Source organism: Xyrauchen texanus, chromosome 43 (assembly GCF_025860055.1).
Source record: "Xyrauchen texanus isolate HMW12.3.18 chromosome 43, RBS_HiC_50CHRs, whole genome shotgun sequence".
In the NCBI taxonomy this organism is placed as follows: Eukaryota; Metazoa; Chordata; class Actinopteri; order Cypriniformes; family Catostomidae; genus Xyrauchen; species Xyrauchen texanus.
Window position 1 is genome coordinate 30,009,364 of NC_068318.1, and position 20,010 is coordinate 30,029,373.

At 36.8% G+C, this 20,010-nt stretch overlaps 1 protein-coding gene across 7 annotated transcripts in view; it reads left to right on the plus strand.

Annotated features, from left to right (window-relative positions):
• LOC127635439 (cAMP-specific 3',5'-cyclic phosphodiesterase 4D-like) overlaps positions 1-20,010 on the plus strand; it is a 146,487-nt gene that overhangs the window by 61,009 nt on the left and 65,468 nt on the right. For 2 of the 7 annotated variants that reach the window (XM_052115494.1, XM_052115495.1), the window contains exon 1: positions 16,118-16,480. The exons of 4 other annotated variants lie outside the window; for them this stretch is intronic. In XM_052115494.1, the coding sequence (XP_051971454.1) occupies positions 16,416-16,480 (65 nt within the window). In that variant the 5' untranslated portion in view covers positions 16,118-16,415. Of the gene's footprint in view, positions 1-3,058; positions 3,186-16,117; positions 16,481-20,010 lie in introns of those variants that run through there. One more of the 7 variants, XM_052115492.1, reaches the window with a different exon arrangement.

The window sequence follows — 20,010 nt, forward strand, 5'->3', positions numbered from 1 at the left end:
TAATGCAAGGGAGTGCAAAAGGGAATAAAAAATCAAATTCCTGTCCTCTAAGAGGTGTACTTTTCTTAGTCATCTTAAGATGTTTAGCGATCTTAAGATTGTTTTTGTCCTGGTGGATGATAAACCAACCAAAAAAATAAAGTCCCTTACACCGAAAAGGTTTTTGATTCGATTGTTTTTGTATGTGAAGATTCGCTAAATGGACGTCTTTGACCGTTGGGCCACATCCAGCAAATTTTTCAGTTTCTTGTGCAAAGGTGCCATGCTTTTTAGATGCCATGTCAGGTAAAAAATTATGTATTTTTTAATGTATTTTTTTAAAGCATGTCTGGAAACACCTGCATTCAGAGAGTGTTCAATCTGAACGGCCCAGCAGACATACATTAATGGAGGGACATAAAAGGGACCGTACAGAAGATCACAGAGATGCAATGCACCAAAACCTACTCTGAACACCACCCACAACACCCTAACCATATCAACAGAGAATTTTGTACAAGCAAGCAAATTATAACAATTTACTTTTTTCACATCCTCACAAATTATTATGTTTAATATTAAATCTCTTGTGAAATGTATGTAATTGTTTCCTTAAAGTATTTCTTTATACTTTAAGCAGAGTTGTTCACAGGGAGCCTTAAGGGAACAGACTTTATGCCAAGTGTTTGTGAGAAACGTTGTAAATGTCAGACATAATCTTATTGCTCTCTTATGTTAGGTGCAAAGCAGCTTAAGAGTGCGAGAATTTGCCACATCAGCACGTTATATCAGAAGCCGAAACACTGCAAACGGCACTGCAAAGCTCACTGTCTTGTCAACACTTTATGACTGCGAGTTTCATCTAAATAGCACTTTCTGTAAATTTGATGCAGTTTTCTGCACACCTGAGGAGGGTTACGTGTTATTGTAGTGCTCTCGTTTAATGCATTACTTATCTATGATTAAACTTCACGCAGGCACTGAACCTGCTGATGACTTGATAAGCTTACAGAGAATAAACACAAAGAGCTTTCGCCACTTCCGATGGGTCCTCTTTTCTGGCATCAACACAATTAACTTTCATTATTCAGCAAGTGGAGTTGGAATTATCGTAATTATGTCTTCTGAGCACATTGGTGAGTTTAAGTCATGTCATAATGATTGTATTTGTAAGTCAAGCGTACATGAACAAGACCACAAAGTTGTAATTACCAGTAGGAAACTGGATTTTCTCCGTGCCACAACTTTTCCCAAATATTTAGCGGAAAATATGAGAAAAGTACTCAATGAGAAAATTATTGTTTGCAGTGTTGGTGTTAAAAAAGCTTCCTATCGTTTTCAGTAAGTGAAAAAGAGAACATAAAATAATTGCGAAATTGCATGAAGTGTCCATCCTTTCAGACTAAAACCACTTAACCGCACATCACATATTATGTGTGACTTCTGACGTCGTGAATACCAACTACTCAAGAGGACTTTAACGAAGCACATGAATGATCAAGCAAAGACTTATCTATTACAGGGGAAAAAATGTATTTGCATAAAAAAATCTGTTATAGTCAACTAATGTAAAGACAATTACTCATTCATGGCTACAACAGAAAAAAGATATATTGCAGTCATAGTTTGGCTTCAATTCCCTTCCTCCCACAAGTTGCAACATAAGGTCTGACATGGACGTGAGGCTTTCAACCCAAGCCACTAAATGTAGTCACAGAGACAGCGAGAGACTTGTGAGATGTGCAAATAGGTGAATCGGTTGCCTTTTACCACACTGGGCCCTTTGGTTCGAGTTTGAATGGTTTATCTTATATACCTGGCACTTTTATAAGCCTTTCTGTTGAAGTAATGTATAGCGATGTTTAGATTCAACATTTTTGAGGTTTGTGGTGTGTAAGCATGTAAATGTGGTGGATGTCATCACCTGTGGAGTCTCAGCTGTTTACGTCATCATGCAAAAGGAATTAAAACACAATACACAATACTATGAAATCAAGGGAAAGCAAGAGGTACGAGTAGGGGAGGGTACAAATATTGTTTTCTGACGCGTCGCAATCTTCATTAACTCTATAAGGATTCTTAAATCCCAAGATCAATCTTTCACTCAATGCGCAACCCTCTACTACAATGAGAGGAAGTCACTCGCATTTGCAACCAAATTTCGCACTATGTGACTAAAGTGAATATATATGTCAACTGGCTGGTAAATGTTTACATTTCACTCAGCAGTAATTGTGTAGTTTAGTCATGAAGTGTTCAGCAGCGAGATCCCTTCACAGCATGTTGAGAGTAAAAGTTGTTCTATGTAATGTGTGTCCAGAGGCAAGATCCACGCAATCCAACTGTCTTTGAATAATGTCTCTTAATACTTTTTCTGTTCTTTACACTCAGTTGTTGCAAAAAAACAACAACAGAAAAACGTTTAATTCTAGTCATGCATCACACTAATGAGGTAAAGCCATTCGAGTCCTCTCTAGTTAACATACGCTCATTTAAATGCAATGTTTACAGAAATGCATGTGTTCAACAAATCCATGTAAATACTTGTAGAAAAAAATATGCAATTTAACAATAAATATGTAACAAAAAATAATATAGGAAATGTCATATCTTATTTAGTGATTGTTCATTTTAAAAAGCCAAAATGTGACCAAAATTATGAAAAAGTCATAAAATATCATTAGTAAAATTAATATTCTCCTAATGTATCTAGTTAAAAGGTCCCCTGTATAATGAACAGCACTAGCTGGGAGATCATTTCTTCTATATGTAAGCAAAAGGAACATTATAACTGAAATATACCCATATGAATCGATATTGAATCGAATCATAATCGAATAAAGAGCATTTGAATCGGAATCGAATTGAATCAGGAAATCTGTATCAATACCTAGCCCTAGCTACGAGTAGCCTGGACTGGACTCTATGTCCCTAAGTGCTAATCAGATTACCTAGAGGGGCGGAGCCAGGGTTAACAGAGGCCAAACGCAGACGTCTTGTCTGTAACTTCATGCAGAAGGGGTGGGGATTGTGAAACCCTGATTGAGTCCAGGAAGCTCTTGACATCACAAGAACAGGCTTCAACTTGGATGACATAGATTCCCGAAGCCCATGGATTTACACAGGGACTTTATGGGCAACTTCATTGCCTCGAGTGAAGGGTTTAGCAGGGGAATGAAACGAAAACGCCTCCTCAAATCCTACAGGTACTGCAAACGCTCAGTGCAACTCTTGTCTTTAATATTGGAGATGAAATAAGATGCTTTTAGCTGACACAGTGAGATTTCACGCTGAGTTTATTATGCTAAACTCGAACTTGTTTTTCGGTGGTAAGTTGACGGAAGTTGTGGGTGGTTTGTAGTTTGCTGTCATGTGTACTTTTTAGTGACAGGTGGAGATTGCTGCCTTTCTAAGCCTACTGTGGCTTATATATGTGAGACCAGTGGTAAATAAGGTTTTATTTCCCATATATATATATATAAACAAAGCAGCTATTATAAGTTTATAATAATAATAATATGTTTAATATAGCAGCTTTCCAAGGCTCAAGGCTATTTTACAAGGTTAGGTTCAATTGCATACATGGAAAAATAAGTTTACATTTACTTAAAAAAATAAAATTATACCATTTTGTCATTTGAAGTTTTGTATGCGTATGCCAATTTTGTGCAAAGACTTGGTGCACATTTTAGTGTTTGCTGTTACAGCAAGTTTGTTTCACTTAACAATACTGACTCTGACATATTTGACAGGCTGCAGATGAAATAAGGATGTGGGTAATTGTGTTATATTGGTTTTGTAAGAGGAAACTTGTTTCGACCCAGTTTGCTGATAAGTTGGCCTAATGCAGGGTTTTTTTCTGTTTCCATCACAAGAAAACCTCAACTGTTGCACCATCGTAGTTGTTGACACAATAATGGACGGCCCTTTGCATTTAAAACACTGTACTTTCATATACAATAGAGCCATAGTTCCCAAGTCTTAAACAATAAGGTGCACAAGGCCATGCTGTAATGTGAATGTACTGTAGTCATGGCTAAAGATTGTTAAGTTTGACATGTTCGCCCTGCGACGAAAGGGACTAAAAATGGCATCTCCAGCATGGGAGGCGGGTGCTCTGACAAGGAGGCTAAAGGTTGCAGCCTCTAGCGTCAGTCGCCGGTACACCTCTTGAGGTCAGGAGAGTGAGGTTTACACACTGCACAGCTATCTACCTGCTGGCTCCCATTACACTCACCCCCCTAAACCTCACTCCCATCCGGGTCATGGCACCATTGTAACCGGCCCTGATTGCCCCGCTCTGAACGGGACTCGAACCGGTGTCTCCGGCGTGGGAGGGGGTGTCAGTCGCCCCTAGTGTCAGTCGCTAGTGCACCTCTTGATCCACACTACACAGCTATCTACCAGCTGGCTCCCGTTACACATGCAAACGGTTACTACATAATGAAAACAATAAGGACCTTTTTTTCTTCAATTAAACTATTGTTTAGCACCATCCTTCCACTTGAAGATATAGTACCTGACGTGTAAATGAATGTTTATTGTTGGCCTGTGGGTGCTCTGCAGTGATGTACACTGTAACTAATAAGCACATCATAGCTGCTATTTTATAGTTTTTTTGCGAGATTAGATCGCAGTAACCAATTAGCATCCAGGAACAGAACTATTCGTTTTACAAAAGAAATATAGTCTATATATAAACTGATGCATAGCTTAAGGTCAAGTTGCAATTCAGTGACTGCTTACCATTTAATTTATTTATTCGCTTAATATTTTTTTTATGTATTTATTTTGTAAAAAAAATGGTGTATATATATATATATATTTTTTTTTTTTTATATTTATAGTTCCCTATCTGTCACTCACTCGATGTTGTGTCGATGTAGAGGTCAAACTTGGGAGCCCCAAACACATATTTGAGAAATGGCTTATGACAATTGGCGAGTGGAATTTGCATGCCACTCCCCCGGACATACAGGTTTAAAAGGAGATGGCTTGCAACCACTCATTCAGATTTGTTCTTCAGAGCCGAGCAGTGTAGAGAAATCCACTAGCGTTCCATTCACCTCTGAAAGCGAAAGTGTAAAAACGGCTGTTGGATATACAGCGCATTACAGCGGGTTCTCCCTTTCTCGCACAGATAAGTGGAGAGAACGCACATGGGCACAAAAGCAGCCACAGTTGAGTATAAAAGACTATATTTTCTCTAAAAGAGTAATCATTGCTGGAGAGCGTCTTTTTAAAGATGCCTTACCATCTACGTACAGTTCCTGGTTGCAGTCGGTGTCTTTCATCCTCTGACGGCCACGATCGCTGTCTCACGTGTATCGGCCGTAGACACGCTGAGACAGCGTTCGTAGGTGGCTCGTGTACTCTCTGCGAGAACGTGACCATGGCAACGTTGCAATTGCTGCTTTATATCTTTCACAGAAAGAAAGCCACTCCAGTCGCTCCTCAAACTGGTCCTTCTGCTTATATGCACAAGGCTGCGGCGGTTAGCGCTGGGGCGATTTGGGATCGTTAATAGGAGCATTTCCGCCAGGTGAATCCCCACTGACCTCCCATTCCCCAGCATGCTCGTCTGGGGGAGTGGCATACAAATTCCACTTGCTAATTCTCATTGGCCTTTTCTCAAATATCAGAGGTGTTCGGAGCTCCCAAGTTTGCGTTCCCTCCATCACGGAATGGAGGTCACAATGGTAACCAAAACTTTTTTTACTATTTACTTCATTTTATATGTATACTGTGTATGTGTGTGTGTTTTTGTTTATTTTTTTATTCAGTCTAACAGATTTAAACTTTTTTATTTTTGTAATATGAAGGTCTCATTTAAACCATTTAAATATTTATAGTGTGAAAAATATTTATGAATTTTCAAAAATTGCGACTGTCTCACAGTTGTGGCTTCATTTCTAGTAACGCTTTTATCTTTTTTTTTTTTTATATGACACAAGTGATGTTTAAAGAAAACAAAAGAAAATTTAAGGAAAATATCACTTGTGAGAAGAATATATTTATTGGATGTCATTTCCAAACAAGCTGAAAATGTAGCAAATTATGCAAAAAGTCTGAAAATAATATTAAATTATGTATTTTAGGATACAGAAATGTTAGCTATGAAATTAGTCTTAGCAAGACAAAGGAGTCGTAATTTTTTTTTAAAGGGGACCTATTATGCAAAATTCACTTTTACATGGTGTTTGTACATTAATGTGAGTCTTCATGTACTCCCGGCATCAGAGCCATTGAAGACACAGTTGTCACGATTCCCTTGTTGTCTGCCCTGTATTTCACTAGTCTTTGTCAAAAACTCCAATTCCTATGATTCCCGGCCCTCATCACTGCCAGCCCTGTGTCATTGTTCTCACCTGATTGTCTTTTGTCATCATCATGTCTCCTGTGTATTTAAACCCTGCTGTTTCTCCATTCCCCTGTCGATTGTTGATGTTAGTGAATGCTTGTTTGTAGATGTTTGAACGTGTATGTTTATATTATCCGTGCTCTCCGTAAATGTTAATCCTGCCTGTGTACCCATTGGATGTCTTTCGTGTTTTTGTTTTATTTTCCCATCGTGGATATTTCCTTTGTTTAATAAAATCACCACATTTAGATCCTCACCCCTCGTCTGCCTTCACCTACACTCGTAACAACAATGGACAAGTTTTGTTATTGAAGGAAATGTGCCCCAAAACATACAAACTATGTGTATGTATGTGCAAATAATTTTACACCCAAAAACCCTTACTTTCAGTTACCATTGTCTCTGATTGTATTCACAGAGACTATATATATATATATATATATATATATATATATATATATATATATATATATATATATATATTCATACATGTATGGCTGAGCTCAGGGCTGGACTGGTAATCTGGCATAACGGGCATTTTCCCGGTGGGCCGACACACTTTAGGGCCTATCAGGGGGACTGGCCATCGGTAGAAAAGAGCGGGCCGCGAAACAGGCAGATTAGGCCGTAATACACTAAAATAAGCTGCCGTATATGCAAGGACAGTGAACACCAACAAATGTATATAAAATATAATGTAATTCATTAGTATCATTTCCAGCACAGAATTCTATTAAACACAATACAGAATTTGAGATCTGCTGGAATGTGCTTTTAATGACAAAATGTCAAAATGACAAATCTCCTTTGATGCTATTGGACACTGTTCAGTAGACAAATTTAAATAAGTTAATGATAGTGTGAGAAATGTTTTAAAGAGACATTACTTTCTTGAAATCTAAAATTGCCCAAAGTTGAAGCAAAACATAATCATGACATTTTTTCAACCAACATCTCCAAAATTAAAAAATTCCCACCTATAAAGAAAGAGTCCAGTTTAATCATTTCTTTGTCCACCACCAGAGGGCTTTGTCCTACCACTTTTTTCTTGAAGGTCCTCATTTGTACATTCTACCAGAGCTTTACAGCACATGAAATTATGTTTCTCAGACAGTTGGAGTACATGGTATGCAGTCTATGTCTAGTTTGGAATGAGTTTAATATTTTGTGTTATGTTTTATTGACATGGTCAAAAGAAATGCTTTAGGCCTTTAGAGGGACGCACTCAGTTTTTTGAATATGTCATTTGCACATGTAATTCATTACTTTTATCAAGCAACAGCATATCACAATGATTCATTGCTCAACCTGCATATCTGAAGAAGTGTGCTTACGCAAGATACCCATGCCACAAAACAAACCACATGCTACTTAGTGCTCAAGCAACATTTGTCATCAGAATGTCATGAGACGTTACTTTGTGCTAATACTTTGCACACTATTTTCCAACTGCTATCAGAGCACAATGAGTTTGATTAATCTACTGAATAGCTAAATGTATATATATATATATATACGGGGAACAAGCAAGACTTTTTAACGATCACATGATTGTAGTTGTGCTTGTTATATGAAAAATTCATCAATCCACAAACTGTGTCCTCTTTATTTGCCAACAACTGGCAGTTTAACAACAAAATACAAAAATGTTACAGTTCAAATAATACATGAGTTTTAACAAAAGTATTTATGTTTATTAATATTAATAAGCACTTTCATAAATTTATAAGCTTCACATTTCTGCCTTTAAACCTTCCAAAAATCGGCCCCATTCACTTCCATTGTAAATGCCTCAATGTTACCTCAATTTGTGCTTTTTCTTTTTTTTAAATAAAAAAGAGGGATGACATGAAATGTATTTTTGTGGTATCATCATTATGCCAGAAATGCTGTTGATTGAGCTTAACTTATATTAAACCAGAATATTTCTTTAAGTAATATTAACATATATGTAATTTGTTATTGTAAAGTTTTTTTTTATTATTATTATTTTTTAAATGGTTTAAATTGTACATTTATTTATGCAGTTGGCCATCATGTAGGTGATGATTATAGACTATTTGCAGACAATGCAGTTGGCTAATATTCAAAGCATGCACAACACTTACCGTAATGTGCACCCACAGAACATAAAGCTCTGCTGATTTCTACAGAATTTATATGTCTACCATTAAACAACTTTAACACATCCCCTGCCCCTTTGAGTCTTTATTTATTATATATTTTGCCTAGTTTAATTACACTTTCTACAACCAAAAATTGTGTGCAGTAGTTTTCTCAGCCCGTTCATACTTTTCTTTCCATGTTTAAATCCATTCCACATATTTCCCTCCAAAGTCACCCAAATGCAAGTCTCTATGAGAGATCATCACATCTCTGCTCTACTTATTGCTTTAATTAATTCATTTTCTGCTAACCCCATCTGCTGGGGATCTGACTGGACATTAATGATATATTGCAAAGGACTGTATATGTTTGAGCATGTTTATAGTAAAGAGAGTTGTCTGTGTGTTAATGTGGATGTGTGTTAAGGGTCGAAGCATTTAGACGTCGAAGATGATGTCACAGTGTAAATCCTCCAATGGTACACACGGCTTCTTGCATCAGTAAGTCTTTTTATTAGATCAGGTACGGTCTGCTGGACAATATCACACACACACTTGTGCAGTTGTAAGCATGTAGGAAAATTCAATTGCTTTCCCATCTATAAGAATGCCAGTAAGAGGATCTCGAGTTCAGTGTTTAGGAAGTTGTAGTGTGCAATAAACCACATCATTCAGAATACTGAGACTGCACTCTTACAAAATAAATTCAAAAAGGGTTTTGCAGCATAATGGCATAGGAGAACTTTAAACTTCTGCAAATTACTTTTTATTCTCTAGTTCTTCAAAAGTCATGTTCTGGTGCTTTAAAAAACCCAGAAACCAATTAATTGATCTGAACAGTTTTTTTGTTGTTGAAGAAATTAACTAAAATTAGCGACACTTCTATTTAAACATGGTTTAGTAGCTATTTTCACAATAGTGTAACTTTTGCAATAACAATTTTTTTTTCAACGAGTAGCACTGTAGCATCATAAAATGCTAAATTTGTTTACAACCGAGGCTGTAATCAAACACACTCACCTAAACCTTCCTCTCATATGTAGCTCTGGGAACTCAATCATTTAAGTGAATTAATTGTATAAGTTTAAGATGACATTTATTTGATGAATATAAAACTTAAAAGTAATGTGCCTACACCAAAGAGAGAGCCTACCCCCGTGCAGGACGCAACTCAACTGGTGGTGGAGGTTGATGTGTTAGCACACTGAAACAGCAATGTGATAGACTCTGAGTGAATTGTAAAGCAATGGCTTACATGTGATTGGCTGGGAATTACCCAGCTGATGGTGCGATGATGTACAGCTGCTAGTCTTCCCGCTAGAACTACGCTGCGCTTGCATTTCTTTCAGACAGTACATGTAAAAGAAAAATGCTAAAATATACAATTCACTTGTTGACCTGTTTCTTGTGATGTCACTGTATGACCACCATGCCACCATTTTTGTGACCAAAATTCCACATACCCTCAGTGTGCTGCGCTATGGATGCGACAAAAGCCTGCATTTTTTTTTGGTTTATATTTAGACATTTTGAAAAATAATTGGTTTAGTGTCTGCTGTTGACTTACCAGAGCCAAAATGTTCAAAACGCGCTTTGCTATTTTGAACACTTTTAATGGTATAAACCAGTGAGATTCGATACACTCTGTTCCATAACTGTATTAGGAGGACAATGTGTCAAAGAATTCAAAAACCATCTGGCTCTGGAGACTTTAAAAGACACTTATGTGCTCAAGCTGATACCTCTGAGCAGCAGGCCACAAGCCTGGAACTCGATTTGGTCTGGGAAGTGTGGGAATTTGAACTTGGAACTTGTCAGCAATGCTGACGAAGGTCATTGCTGACTTAGATCTTGGTGTAATACGTAGATCGATCACTGCCATGGAGACAACATTCTCTGAGGTGGCCACAAGAGTGGGGGATGTTGAGAAATGGACGATTATCTGGAGTCATTGGAGAGGGAACTAGCTGCTAATCCACTAGTGACCAAGGTGGATTTGGAGCGCATCTGGGTGAAATTGGGAGACTTGGAGAACTGTAAACAGCAGAATAATGTCCAAGTCGTGAACTCGAAAAGGGTCAGGATATGGTGAAATTCCTGGAAGGGCTTTTTCCGAATCTGCTTGACATAATAGGCCATAAGCTGGAAATTGAGCGAGCTCACAGGGTTCTGGCTCGGCGATACGCTGAGGGAGATAGACCCAGATCAATTCTGCCCAAATATCTGAGTTCATCCGATAAAGATCTCAGGATAAGGCAGGAAAACTTCTGGCTAGATATATAAAACAGAGATAGTCTTTTTCTATCATTCTCTCAGTGAAATCTGCTTGTGGTGAAATATTTACCTCAGCCATTGATATTTTGATATATTGATATTAGAAACTTTTTCTACAGATCTTATGCTACAGAATTGGCTCCACTTTTGCTAGAAGTTTATACGAAATCATTAATGAATGGAAAGCTTCCGCCAACTATGACGCAAGCCCGCATCAGTCTGATTCTTAAAAAGGACAAAGATCCAAGCGAGTGCAAGAGTTACCATCCAATTTCCCTGATCCAGCTAGAAGTTAAAATATTCTCAAAAATGTTGCTAACCGATTAAGTAAGGTTATGACATCTCTTATACATATAGATCAGGTGGTGATTATTCGGGGCCGTAGCTCTTCTGATAACATTAAGGGTTTCATCAATATTATGTGGCCAGTCAAATGATCAGACTCCGGTCTCTGCCATCTCACTTTATGCCGAAAAGGTGATTGATATGGTTTGATGGGATTATCTTTTTAAGATTTTGGAAATGTACGGGTGTGGTAATACTTTTATTGGTTGGATTAAGCAACTTTATAAACACCCGGTAGCAGCGGTACAAATTAATGGATTAATTTCTGATTATTGTACTTGGCATAGGGGCACCTGGTAGGGTTGCCCTCTTTCCCCATTATTGTTTTTTCTTGCCCTGGAACTATTAGCAGCTGCGATAAGAAAGGAGGATGATTTTCCAGTGGTGGTGGCGGGAGGTGTGGCACATAAGCTTATGCTTTACGCAGATGATATTTCATTATTCGTCTCCAACCCTACTTGATCTATGACTTGCCTCCACAGAATTGTTAATTCCTTTTCCTTCATTTGGAATGGGAAACATCCCAGATTACATTTCGGTAAGTTGCATAGGCCGATTGACAAAGGTGGGCTAGGCCTACCCAAGATTTTGTTTTATTATTATGCATTCTGTCTCAGTCATTTGGCTCATTGGTCACTTCCACCTGAGAGAGCACCTCACTGTTTTTGTATTGAACAGGGAGTTCTTGCCCCTGTTCTCGCCATTGCAAAGCCTTCCTATTAAACTAACTGGAGAAGTTACACCCCATTCTCTGCTGGTCAGAGTGGATGTAGAGGGAGGTTAATACACTTGGTGACATAAATGAGAGTAGAGTGTTGAGATCTTTTGAAAATGAATGCATAACATTTCAAAATTACGACAAACACCAGTAATCTAAAATACAAACACTCCAAAACTGTGTCCTACATTTCATTTGTAAGACTCAAAGGCTAGTGAAAAGAGATGAGATTTCAGACGTGATTTAAAAGTCTTTAATGATCACTAGGACTGGGAATAGATTCCAAATAGGACAAGGACAAATGCAGGGCAGAGGAAAATTATAATACAGCTCATTTTAAACGTCATAAAACACTGTACATGTCTCATCTAAAAATTATGGTCTTCCGCTGTAGAATTTATCCATTTAGCTTCACAGCATGAAAACATTGAGAGACAATGCAGACAGTTCAGGTAAAACACTCTTCCTTTTTATACTCAGTAATAATGCCATTTCAAAACATGTGAAGCTTTCACAAAAAAAAGATGCTAAATAGAAATGAACAAACTCAAAATGTACACATGTACACACCTGTTAGCACAAGAATGCTATCACTTATATGTAATTCAATTCGCTCTGTTTCTGGATGTCTATCGTAGCCGGACCATAATGGCAGATAATATAAGTAATCCCTGCTGTTGACTTCTTGCCAATAAAGTGAAAAGAGCACACAAACATATTATTCCAAATCTTTTTCAACAGATGTTCCTAAATCAATCCTTCTGTAGGCAGCCGATGGAAGAAGCAGCATCTGGGACCAGAGCGCTGTGCTTTGCTATTGGTTTCTGGTCATAACACTGCTGTTCTAGACAAAACTTTAGTTCCGCTTGATTATTAGGATAACCATTAACTGCACACATTTGTGTGTAATGGTAGTGGACAATTACTGTACATTCTAATATATAAACCTCTTTCTAAAGAAGAACTCATGAGTGATAACAGACCATTTCAATGTAGGTTGAATGGTGCTTTTAAGATTATATGCAGTGTTTCATCGAAATACAGGTGCAACTACTCAAACTTCCCTCAGATTGATCTAATGAGATTGAAGCATCACACTTTGGTATGTGTATATAGGCCCTGATTTAATTTTAGAATGGAGCTATTAATAGTTGTCCTAAATGTCATTCATGCTTTGTAGCGTTCTTTGCACATTCTTCCATTGTAAGTGCCTCACTGTAACCTTTTGTTTTTTAAAGAAAAGGAGGAACGAGTCAAAATTAATCAATGTTTGTGGTTATCAACATTATGCCACAAATGCTTTAGATTGAGCTTAATTTATTGAACTCTGAATATTCATTTAAGTTGTATTGCTTGTGGTTTGGGAAGCTACAGTTTTAACAGTGGAACCTATAATGTAACATCAAGAATTTTATAAAAAAATATAAACAAACTCCTAAACGCTAAGTATTAAACATTGGTGTGTAACTCGTCCTAGACATAGTTTGGGCTATTGCCCTGTGGCGAGGCCAGAGATTTCCAAGATGATGGACATTGGAGAAATAGGGTGGACCTCTATTCTGTGCCTAATTGATAATCGAACGTAGCATACCACTTTCCTCAGACATTATGAATCAATATTCACTCATTTACACAGCTTAATACTTATAATTGCAGAATTACTGACAATAAAAATACTTATTTATTTTTGAACAATTATTAAGTTTAAAAATAGTAATTTACCTTAATGGGTCGTATTGATGCGATGAAAAATGAAATGGCCATAGAAAAAAATACAATAAATCAATATAAGAGATTAGATGCAATAAACATTATATTAGCAATTAATATATGAATATTTATTAATTATTAATAATATTATTATTTAATATTATTTGCTAATCATATGGCAAAACGAATGTGCTAATTTCATTCCCTGTCCGCATGCCAAACCACAAAAATGCCATGTCATCTACAGAAACATCTAATAAGGTAGAGAGAGGCAAAGTAAAGATGTTATGTATAGCAAGCAGAACAGAAGCGCTAGGTTTAAATGGCTTTTAATGGCAAATATGCAGACAGAGAATGTATAACTACTCAAAAGAACATGTGAATATAAAAACTAAGCCAAATAAATCCCAGACTTTGTAATGCAATTTAGAAATCTCGGCCAGATGCTCAAAGGAAGAGTCCAAAAAAGAAGGACCAGTTCGGGAAAGATTACACTTTTGTGGCTGTTTTGTGAGTTGTGTTACCCCACATGCAGGGTATGAAATTAACTTTTTTGCCCACCAACCACAGCAGTGGGTGAATGCCCAATTTTACCAGCCACTTTCATTTTTCAATATGTATTTTAACAATGTTATTTTAGAATATTAAATATAACATTTAATAACTGGCTATTATTATTATCATTATGGTTCCATCATTCAAATGGAGACTAAAGTGTGGACAAGCACAGAAGAGAAGCTTGTTCAAGAACCATTTCTGAGGGTGTACTGAATTATGACACACATGACAATTCACCTGTGTTCCCAATGTTGTTGCATCCAGAGACGGTCTGAAATCATGTGCAGCATTTTACATTTTTCCCAGATGAATGATATAGCAGAAATAGTGAGAATTATATGCACATGTTCCATGAAACACGTAAACAATATTTTTAAATAATAAAAGAAATTAAGTGAGACAAAACGTGGATAAATTATCTTGGTGCTGAGTGACGTTGCACAGACCAGAAAACATGATCCACTCGATGAGAAACGCGCCGTGACCCATTTCAATTCAACATAACCGTATGAAAGTTTTCATTATATTTATAACAGAAATATTATCATTTTGTAGCATGTGAGTTGTTTTGAGTGTGGAAAAATGCAGTTTCTTTTTGCAAACTACTTGTATATTTCGGCAGTTTTGACTGGGTGGACCAGCCGTCAGTCTGAGTGGACCAGTGCCATTCTGGCCCTTATTTGGCCTTGTCCCTGCTACAGCCATGAATGATACCTCAAATCTTGTGGCTTGTTTGAGGAGAGCTGTTTCTTTTCTAAACTTACGAGTCTCTCGAAATATAAAGACGAGTAAAAACAAATGCCATAGACATAGAAAGAGGGACCCAAGCCATATCTAGAGACAAGAATATAATGGAGACTTTGGGATGAGGAAAAGTAAAACTCTAGTGTAGTCCGGACATAATAGCTCTGTGGTGTTTGCGGTAGAGCTTTCACAAACACCTCTATATCTACTGAGTCCTGTCAAGGCCTTCCTCCACACTCAATTCTTCATCACTCACTCATGGACACCTCCATTCGCTCACACTTTTTACTTCTTTATCTGTTGTTCTGTCACATCTCCTCTCACACTTTACAGTATGTAGGCCTATTGGATTATTCATTTGCTCTTTCATAGCTTAAAAATAAATTTCGGGATAGGAATTTAAAAAACATTTACCCTAAGTATTAAACTTTAGAACATAATTTATTTTGGTTGAACGGCTAATGCCACATACACACTAGTTCATTTTCACTTAAAAACACATATTTTTACGCCTCTCATCCACACTAGAATGGCATTTTCCTCCACCAAACACGGAGCGTTTCGAAAAAGCAATGAAAATGAAAACGTTAGGAAACTGAAAATGATTTCCATCCGTGCTGATTTACCATTGCTTTTCTAGGTAAACATGCGCTAGAGAGAGGTCTTTGATCGCCTTGTAATGCTGTTTTTCAGCGTCTCACGCAGTATCACTGTTTTTAGATGACGTTTCAAGTTAGAAAGAACTCGAGACAGGTTTTCTGTTGTGTTTGTTGTGCTACCTCTATGTTTTTTAAGCACAAAAACACATTCTGTCTGAATGACCCCTAATAGTAGCTGTAGAGCTATCAAATGTGGATAGTTTAGCTCAGACAATTTGGTCTTTTGATGAGAAATGTTTGAGTTCATTTTGAGATCTCTGACATTTGATTGCAGATTTTGGTATCCTGGCAAATCTCAGCACAGTTTGAGACGTTGTTGTTATCTCTTCTGAAACTCTAGATGAGACATATGTGAGATTACTGGGGTCTTATTTCTATGGAGAAGAAGGAGACTTTCCATCCTCTCTCCATTTAATCTCACTGCTGTCTTGGAGACATAATTGAGTTGATAAGTTGAGTTGTTATCTTATAAATAATTTTTTTAAATATTCTTTTTTTACTTTTTGTGTGTGTGTAAGTGGACTTTGACGCTTACACCAGCTGCTTGCCCCCCTCCACTCTGGTTCCCTAACTGAGAGACAATACAAACACACGCAGGACCCTGAGGGTTTATCCCCCTGCACACACTCACACACACGCACACATACACACACACACACACTCCCACTGCTAGGCCATTGCAGCCCAGGGAAAAGAAATGAGAAGAGAGGAGAGACTAGAAACGTGATCTTCGCTCCAGCAAGCTTACTTAGCCTGCAGACACACACAGAGAGAGAGAGAGAGAGAGAGAGACATTGTTAGTGAAAGAAACAGACATAGAGAGACAGTCACTCCATCCACATAGTTTGAGCATAGAGATGGATTATCTCAAGGAAAGCGTGTCTATCACGGAGGAGGACAGTCTCTGAGGACATCTAGAGAAAACGAAGAAACTCAAGGGAGAAGACAGAGCACATTTGGCCATGAGTATTGTTATGAAACCGCGCTCGCGTTCCACGAGTTCTCTCAGGAACACAGAGGGAATCTGGTAAAGTTTTTATTCTTTACTCTGGTAAAGTTTTTTGCATTCATGGTTCCTGATGTGTGACCTGCAAGTCTACACTAATAGATTCATTCCCTGTGTGCAACATAATGGCAAAAATGTGAACATTTTTAGTTTGATGTCCATTGTAAATTTTCGTTGTTCAAGTTTATTTTACTAATTACTCTGTGCACATTTATAGAAATTTGTGGCCTATAACGATACTGATTATCACTTTTTACAAATTTAAAAGAAATTGTCAAATACTGATACTTATTTTATAGAAAAAGTTTGGGAATTCTGAGTGACGTTCATTGTCAATTTGATATTTTTAAGAATTTCTCTTTGCACTGTTATAGACATTTTTGGCCAGTATTGATACAGATTTTATGGCCAAAGTGTTAAAATTCGTAGTTTGACATTCATTGTCAGTTTTTGCTTTGTGCAAATTTCCCTCTGCACAGTTATAAACATTTGTGGCCTATGCCGATACTGATTTAATGCCAGAATTGTGTAAATTCGTAGTTTGATGTCCATTGTCGATTTTTGCTTTTTATGAATTTTTCTGTGCACAGTTATTTAAAATAATGTTGGCTGAAACTGATTTTATAGAAAAAGATTTTTAAGAATTTCTCTCTGTACAGTTCTAAAACATTTTGACCAGTAACGATACAGATTTTATAGCTTAATATGTGTTAAATATGTAGTTTGTTCGTGAATTGTCAGTTTTTGCTTTGTACGAATGACTTTTGCACAGTTTTAGAAATTTGTGGCCAGTATTGATACTGTAAACTTGTAGTTTGACGTCCATTGTCAGTTTTCGAATTTCTTATTGAAATTGGTGGCCAATACTGATACAGTATTAAATATAAAGCCTAAACTGTGTAAATTCATAGGTTGACGTGCATGGAGTATAATTATTTTTACTATATTTAATATCCCATATATTGGCAAATATTATACATCTGTATTAGCAGATTTTATCTGTTAAAAAGTGTTCAAAATGTGCTTATCTAGAATAAAAAAGACATATAACAGTTTAGTACTTTTAAAACCATGTGAAACTAAGTAGGGTCAACTTTGATTTTATTGTGACTTGAATATCTGACGTATGTGTGTGTGTCTGTGTGTGTGTGTGTGTGCTACATTGTGGGTACCGAATGTCCCCACAAGGATAGTAAAACCTGAGATCACCTACCTTGTGGGGCCCAGCCAGTGGTCCCCACGAGGGAAATAGTTTAGTAAATATACTAAATATATATATTTATATATATATAAATATATATATATATATATATAAAAAAATATATATATATATATATATATATATATATATATATATATATATATATATATATATATATATAAATGCAAAAAGGTTTTTGTGAGGGTTAGGTTTAGGGGTAGGGGATATAAATTATTGTTAGATCTGTATAAAATGAAATAAAAAATGCATGGAAGTCTATAGATAGTCTCCCACAATTACATAAAAACAAGTGTGTGTGTGTGTGTGTGTGTGGGTGGAAGGGTGGGTGGATGGGTGTGTGTGTAAGAGAGTTGTTTGATGTTGGACAACATAACTGCAGCATTAGTGCAGTACAAAAATATCTTTGCCCATAGAAAGAAGTGAATTTTTGGTCCTTCATAATCCCATCAGCAGGCAGCTTGAGTCAGATTTCAAATGTGCCACAAGAGACCTTTAACAACACAAGAGCCGTCACAGCTGTTTCCCATAGAGAGCAAGTGTCTGGTTCTGGAAGTAAAAATTGTGTTAATTTTTTCATTCATTCCATAGGGGTAATGTTTTTAACTAAAACTTATACACTTTTAGAGACTGACCTTTCTTGAGCTCTGAGGTTTTAATCGATGGTATATGATTCTGTTGAAGCCATCAGTAGGGCTCCAGACTAAAAAAGTGACGTTTTTAGTCACCAAATCACATAATTGCTCAATTTAGATTGCTGTTCAGAAACAAGAAAGAAAGCTGAAGAAAAGGAAGACAGTTGATAACCCATTAATCAGAGGTTTAATAAACAGTATATATAGTTGAGAAGATAATTTTGCATTTTATATATTTATATACTGACAGTTGAAAGTTTGGAATATATACAGATTTTGCTCTTATGGAAAGAAATTGGTACTTTTATTCACCAAAATGTCATTCAACTGATCACAATGTATAGTCAGGACATTAATAACATGAAAAGTACTGTTACAATATGGAAAAAATAATAATAAAAAATGTTCAGTACTACTTCAAAGATTCCTCCATGTGCAGCAATGACAGCTTTGCAGATCCTTTGCATTCTAGCTGTCAGTTTGTCCAGATACTCAGATGAACTTTCACCCCACACTTCCTGTAGCACTTGACCTTTCACCCCACACTTCCTGTAGCACTTGACCTTTCACCCCACACTTCCTGTAGCACTTGCCATAGATGTGACTGTCTTGTCGGGCACTTCTCACACATCTTACAGTCTAGCTGATCCCACAAAATCTCAAAGGGGTTAAGATCCGTAACACTCTTTTCCAATTATCTGTTGTCCAATGTCTGTGTTTCTTTGCCCACTCGAAACTTTTCTTTTTGTTTTTCTGTTTCAAAAGTGGCTTTTTCTTTGCAATTCTTCCCATAAGTCCTCCTGAGTCTTCTCTTTAATGTTGTACATGAAACTGGTGTTGAGTGGGTAGAATTCAATGAAGCTGTCAGCGGAGGACATGTGAGGCGTCTATTTCTCAAACTAGAGACTCTGATGTACTTCTCCTCTTGTTTAGTTGCACATCTGGTCTTCCACATCTCTTTCTGTCCTTTTTAGAGACAGTTGTGCTTTGTCTTTGAAGACTTTAGTTACACCTCTGTATGAAATCTTTATATTTTTTTTGGCAATTTCAAGCATTGTATCGCCTTCATTCCTCAAATCAATGATTGACTGACGAGTTTCTAGAGAAAACCGTTTCTTTTATATATATATATATATATATATATATATATATATATATATATATATATATACACGTTTTTATATATATATATATATATATATATATATATATATATACACAGATGGCTGAGAAAGTGAATCTGATTCAAATTGCTAGCCTGAGCTCCAGAGTTCAAACCCTCAGTTCTTTTCGGGGGATTTATGAAAAAGACCCGGTTCAAAAGAGTCATTTGTTCATGACCCTCTCGCGCTTGGTTTGTTGTTGTGTGCGAAGTAGCGAGCTCGTCATCACAACAGAATGGGTGAAAAGAGACAAGAGACACCTGGTGCACGCTCTAAATATGTAATCAGTAACTCACAAGATGACATCTTATGAAACCGCTTATGAACGCACACAACCCGACTATCGCCAATGGCAACTAGATTTTAAATGATTGTCACAATCAATTATTTATGGTAGCATTTGCAACCATTTTAGTCGCAGTATGGAGCCCTGCATCAGTCCTAGTAATTTCAACTTAATAAAATAAAAAATAAAATGTATTTAATAGAGGAATTCCTGGTGAAGAACTACACTACTCATGAGAGAAAGATCCA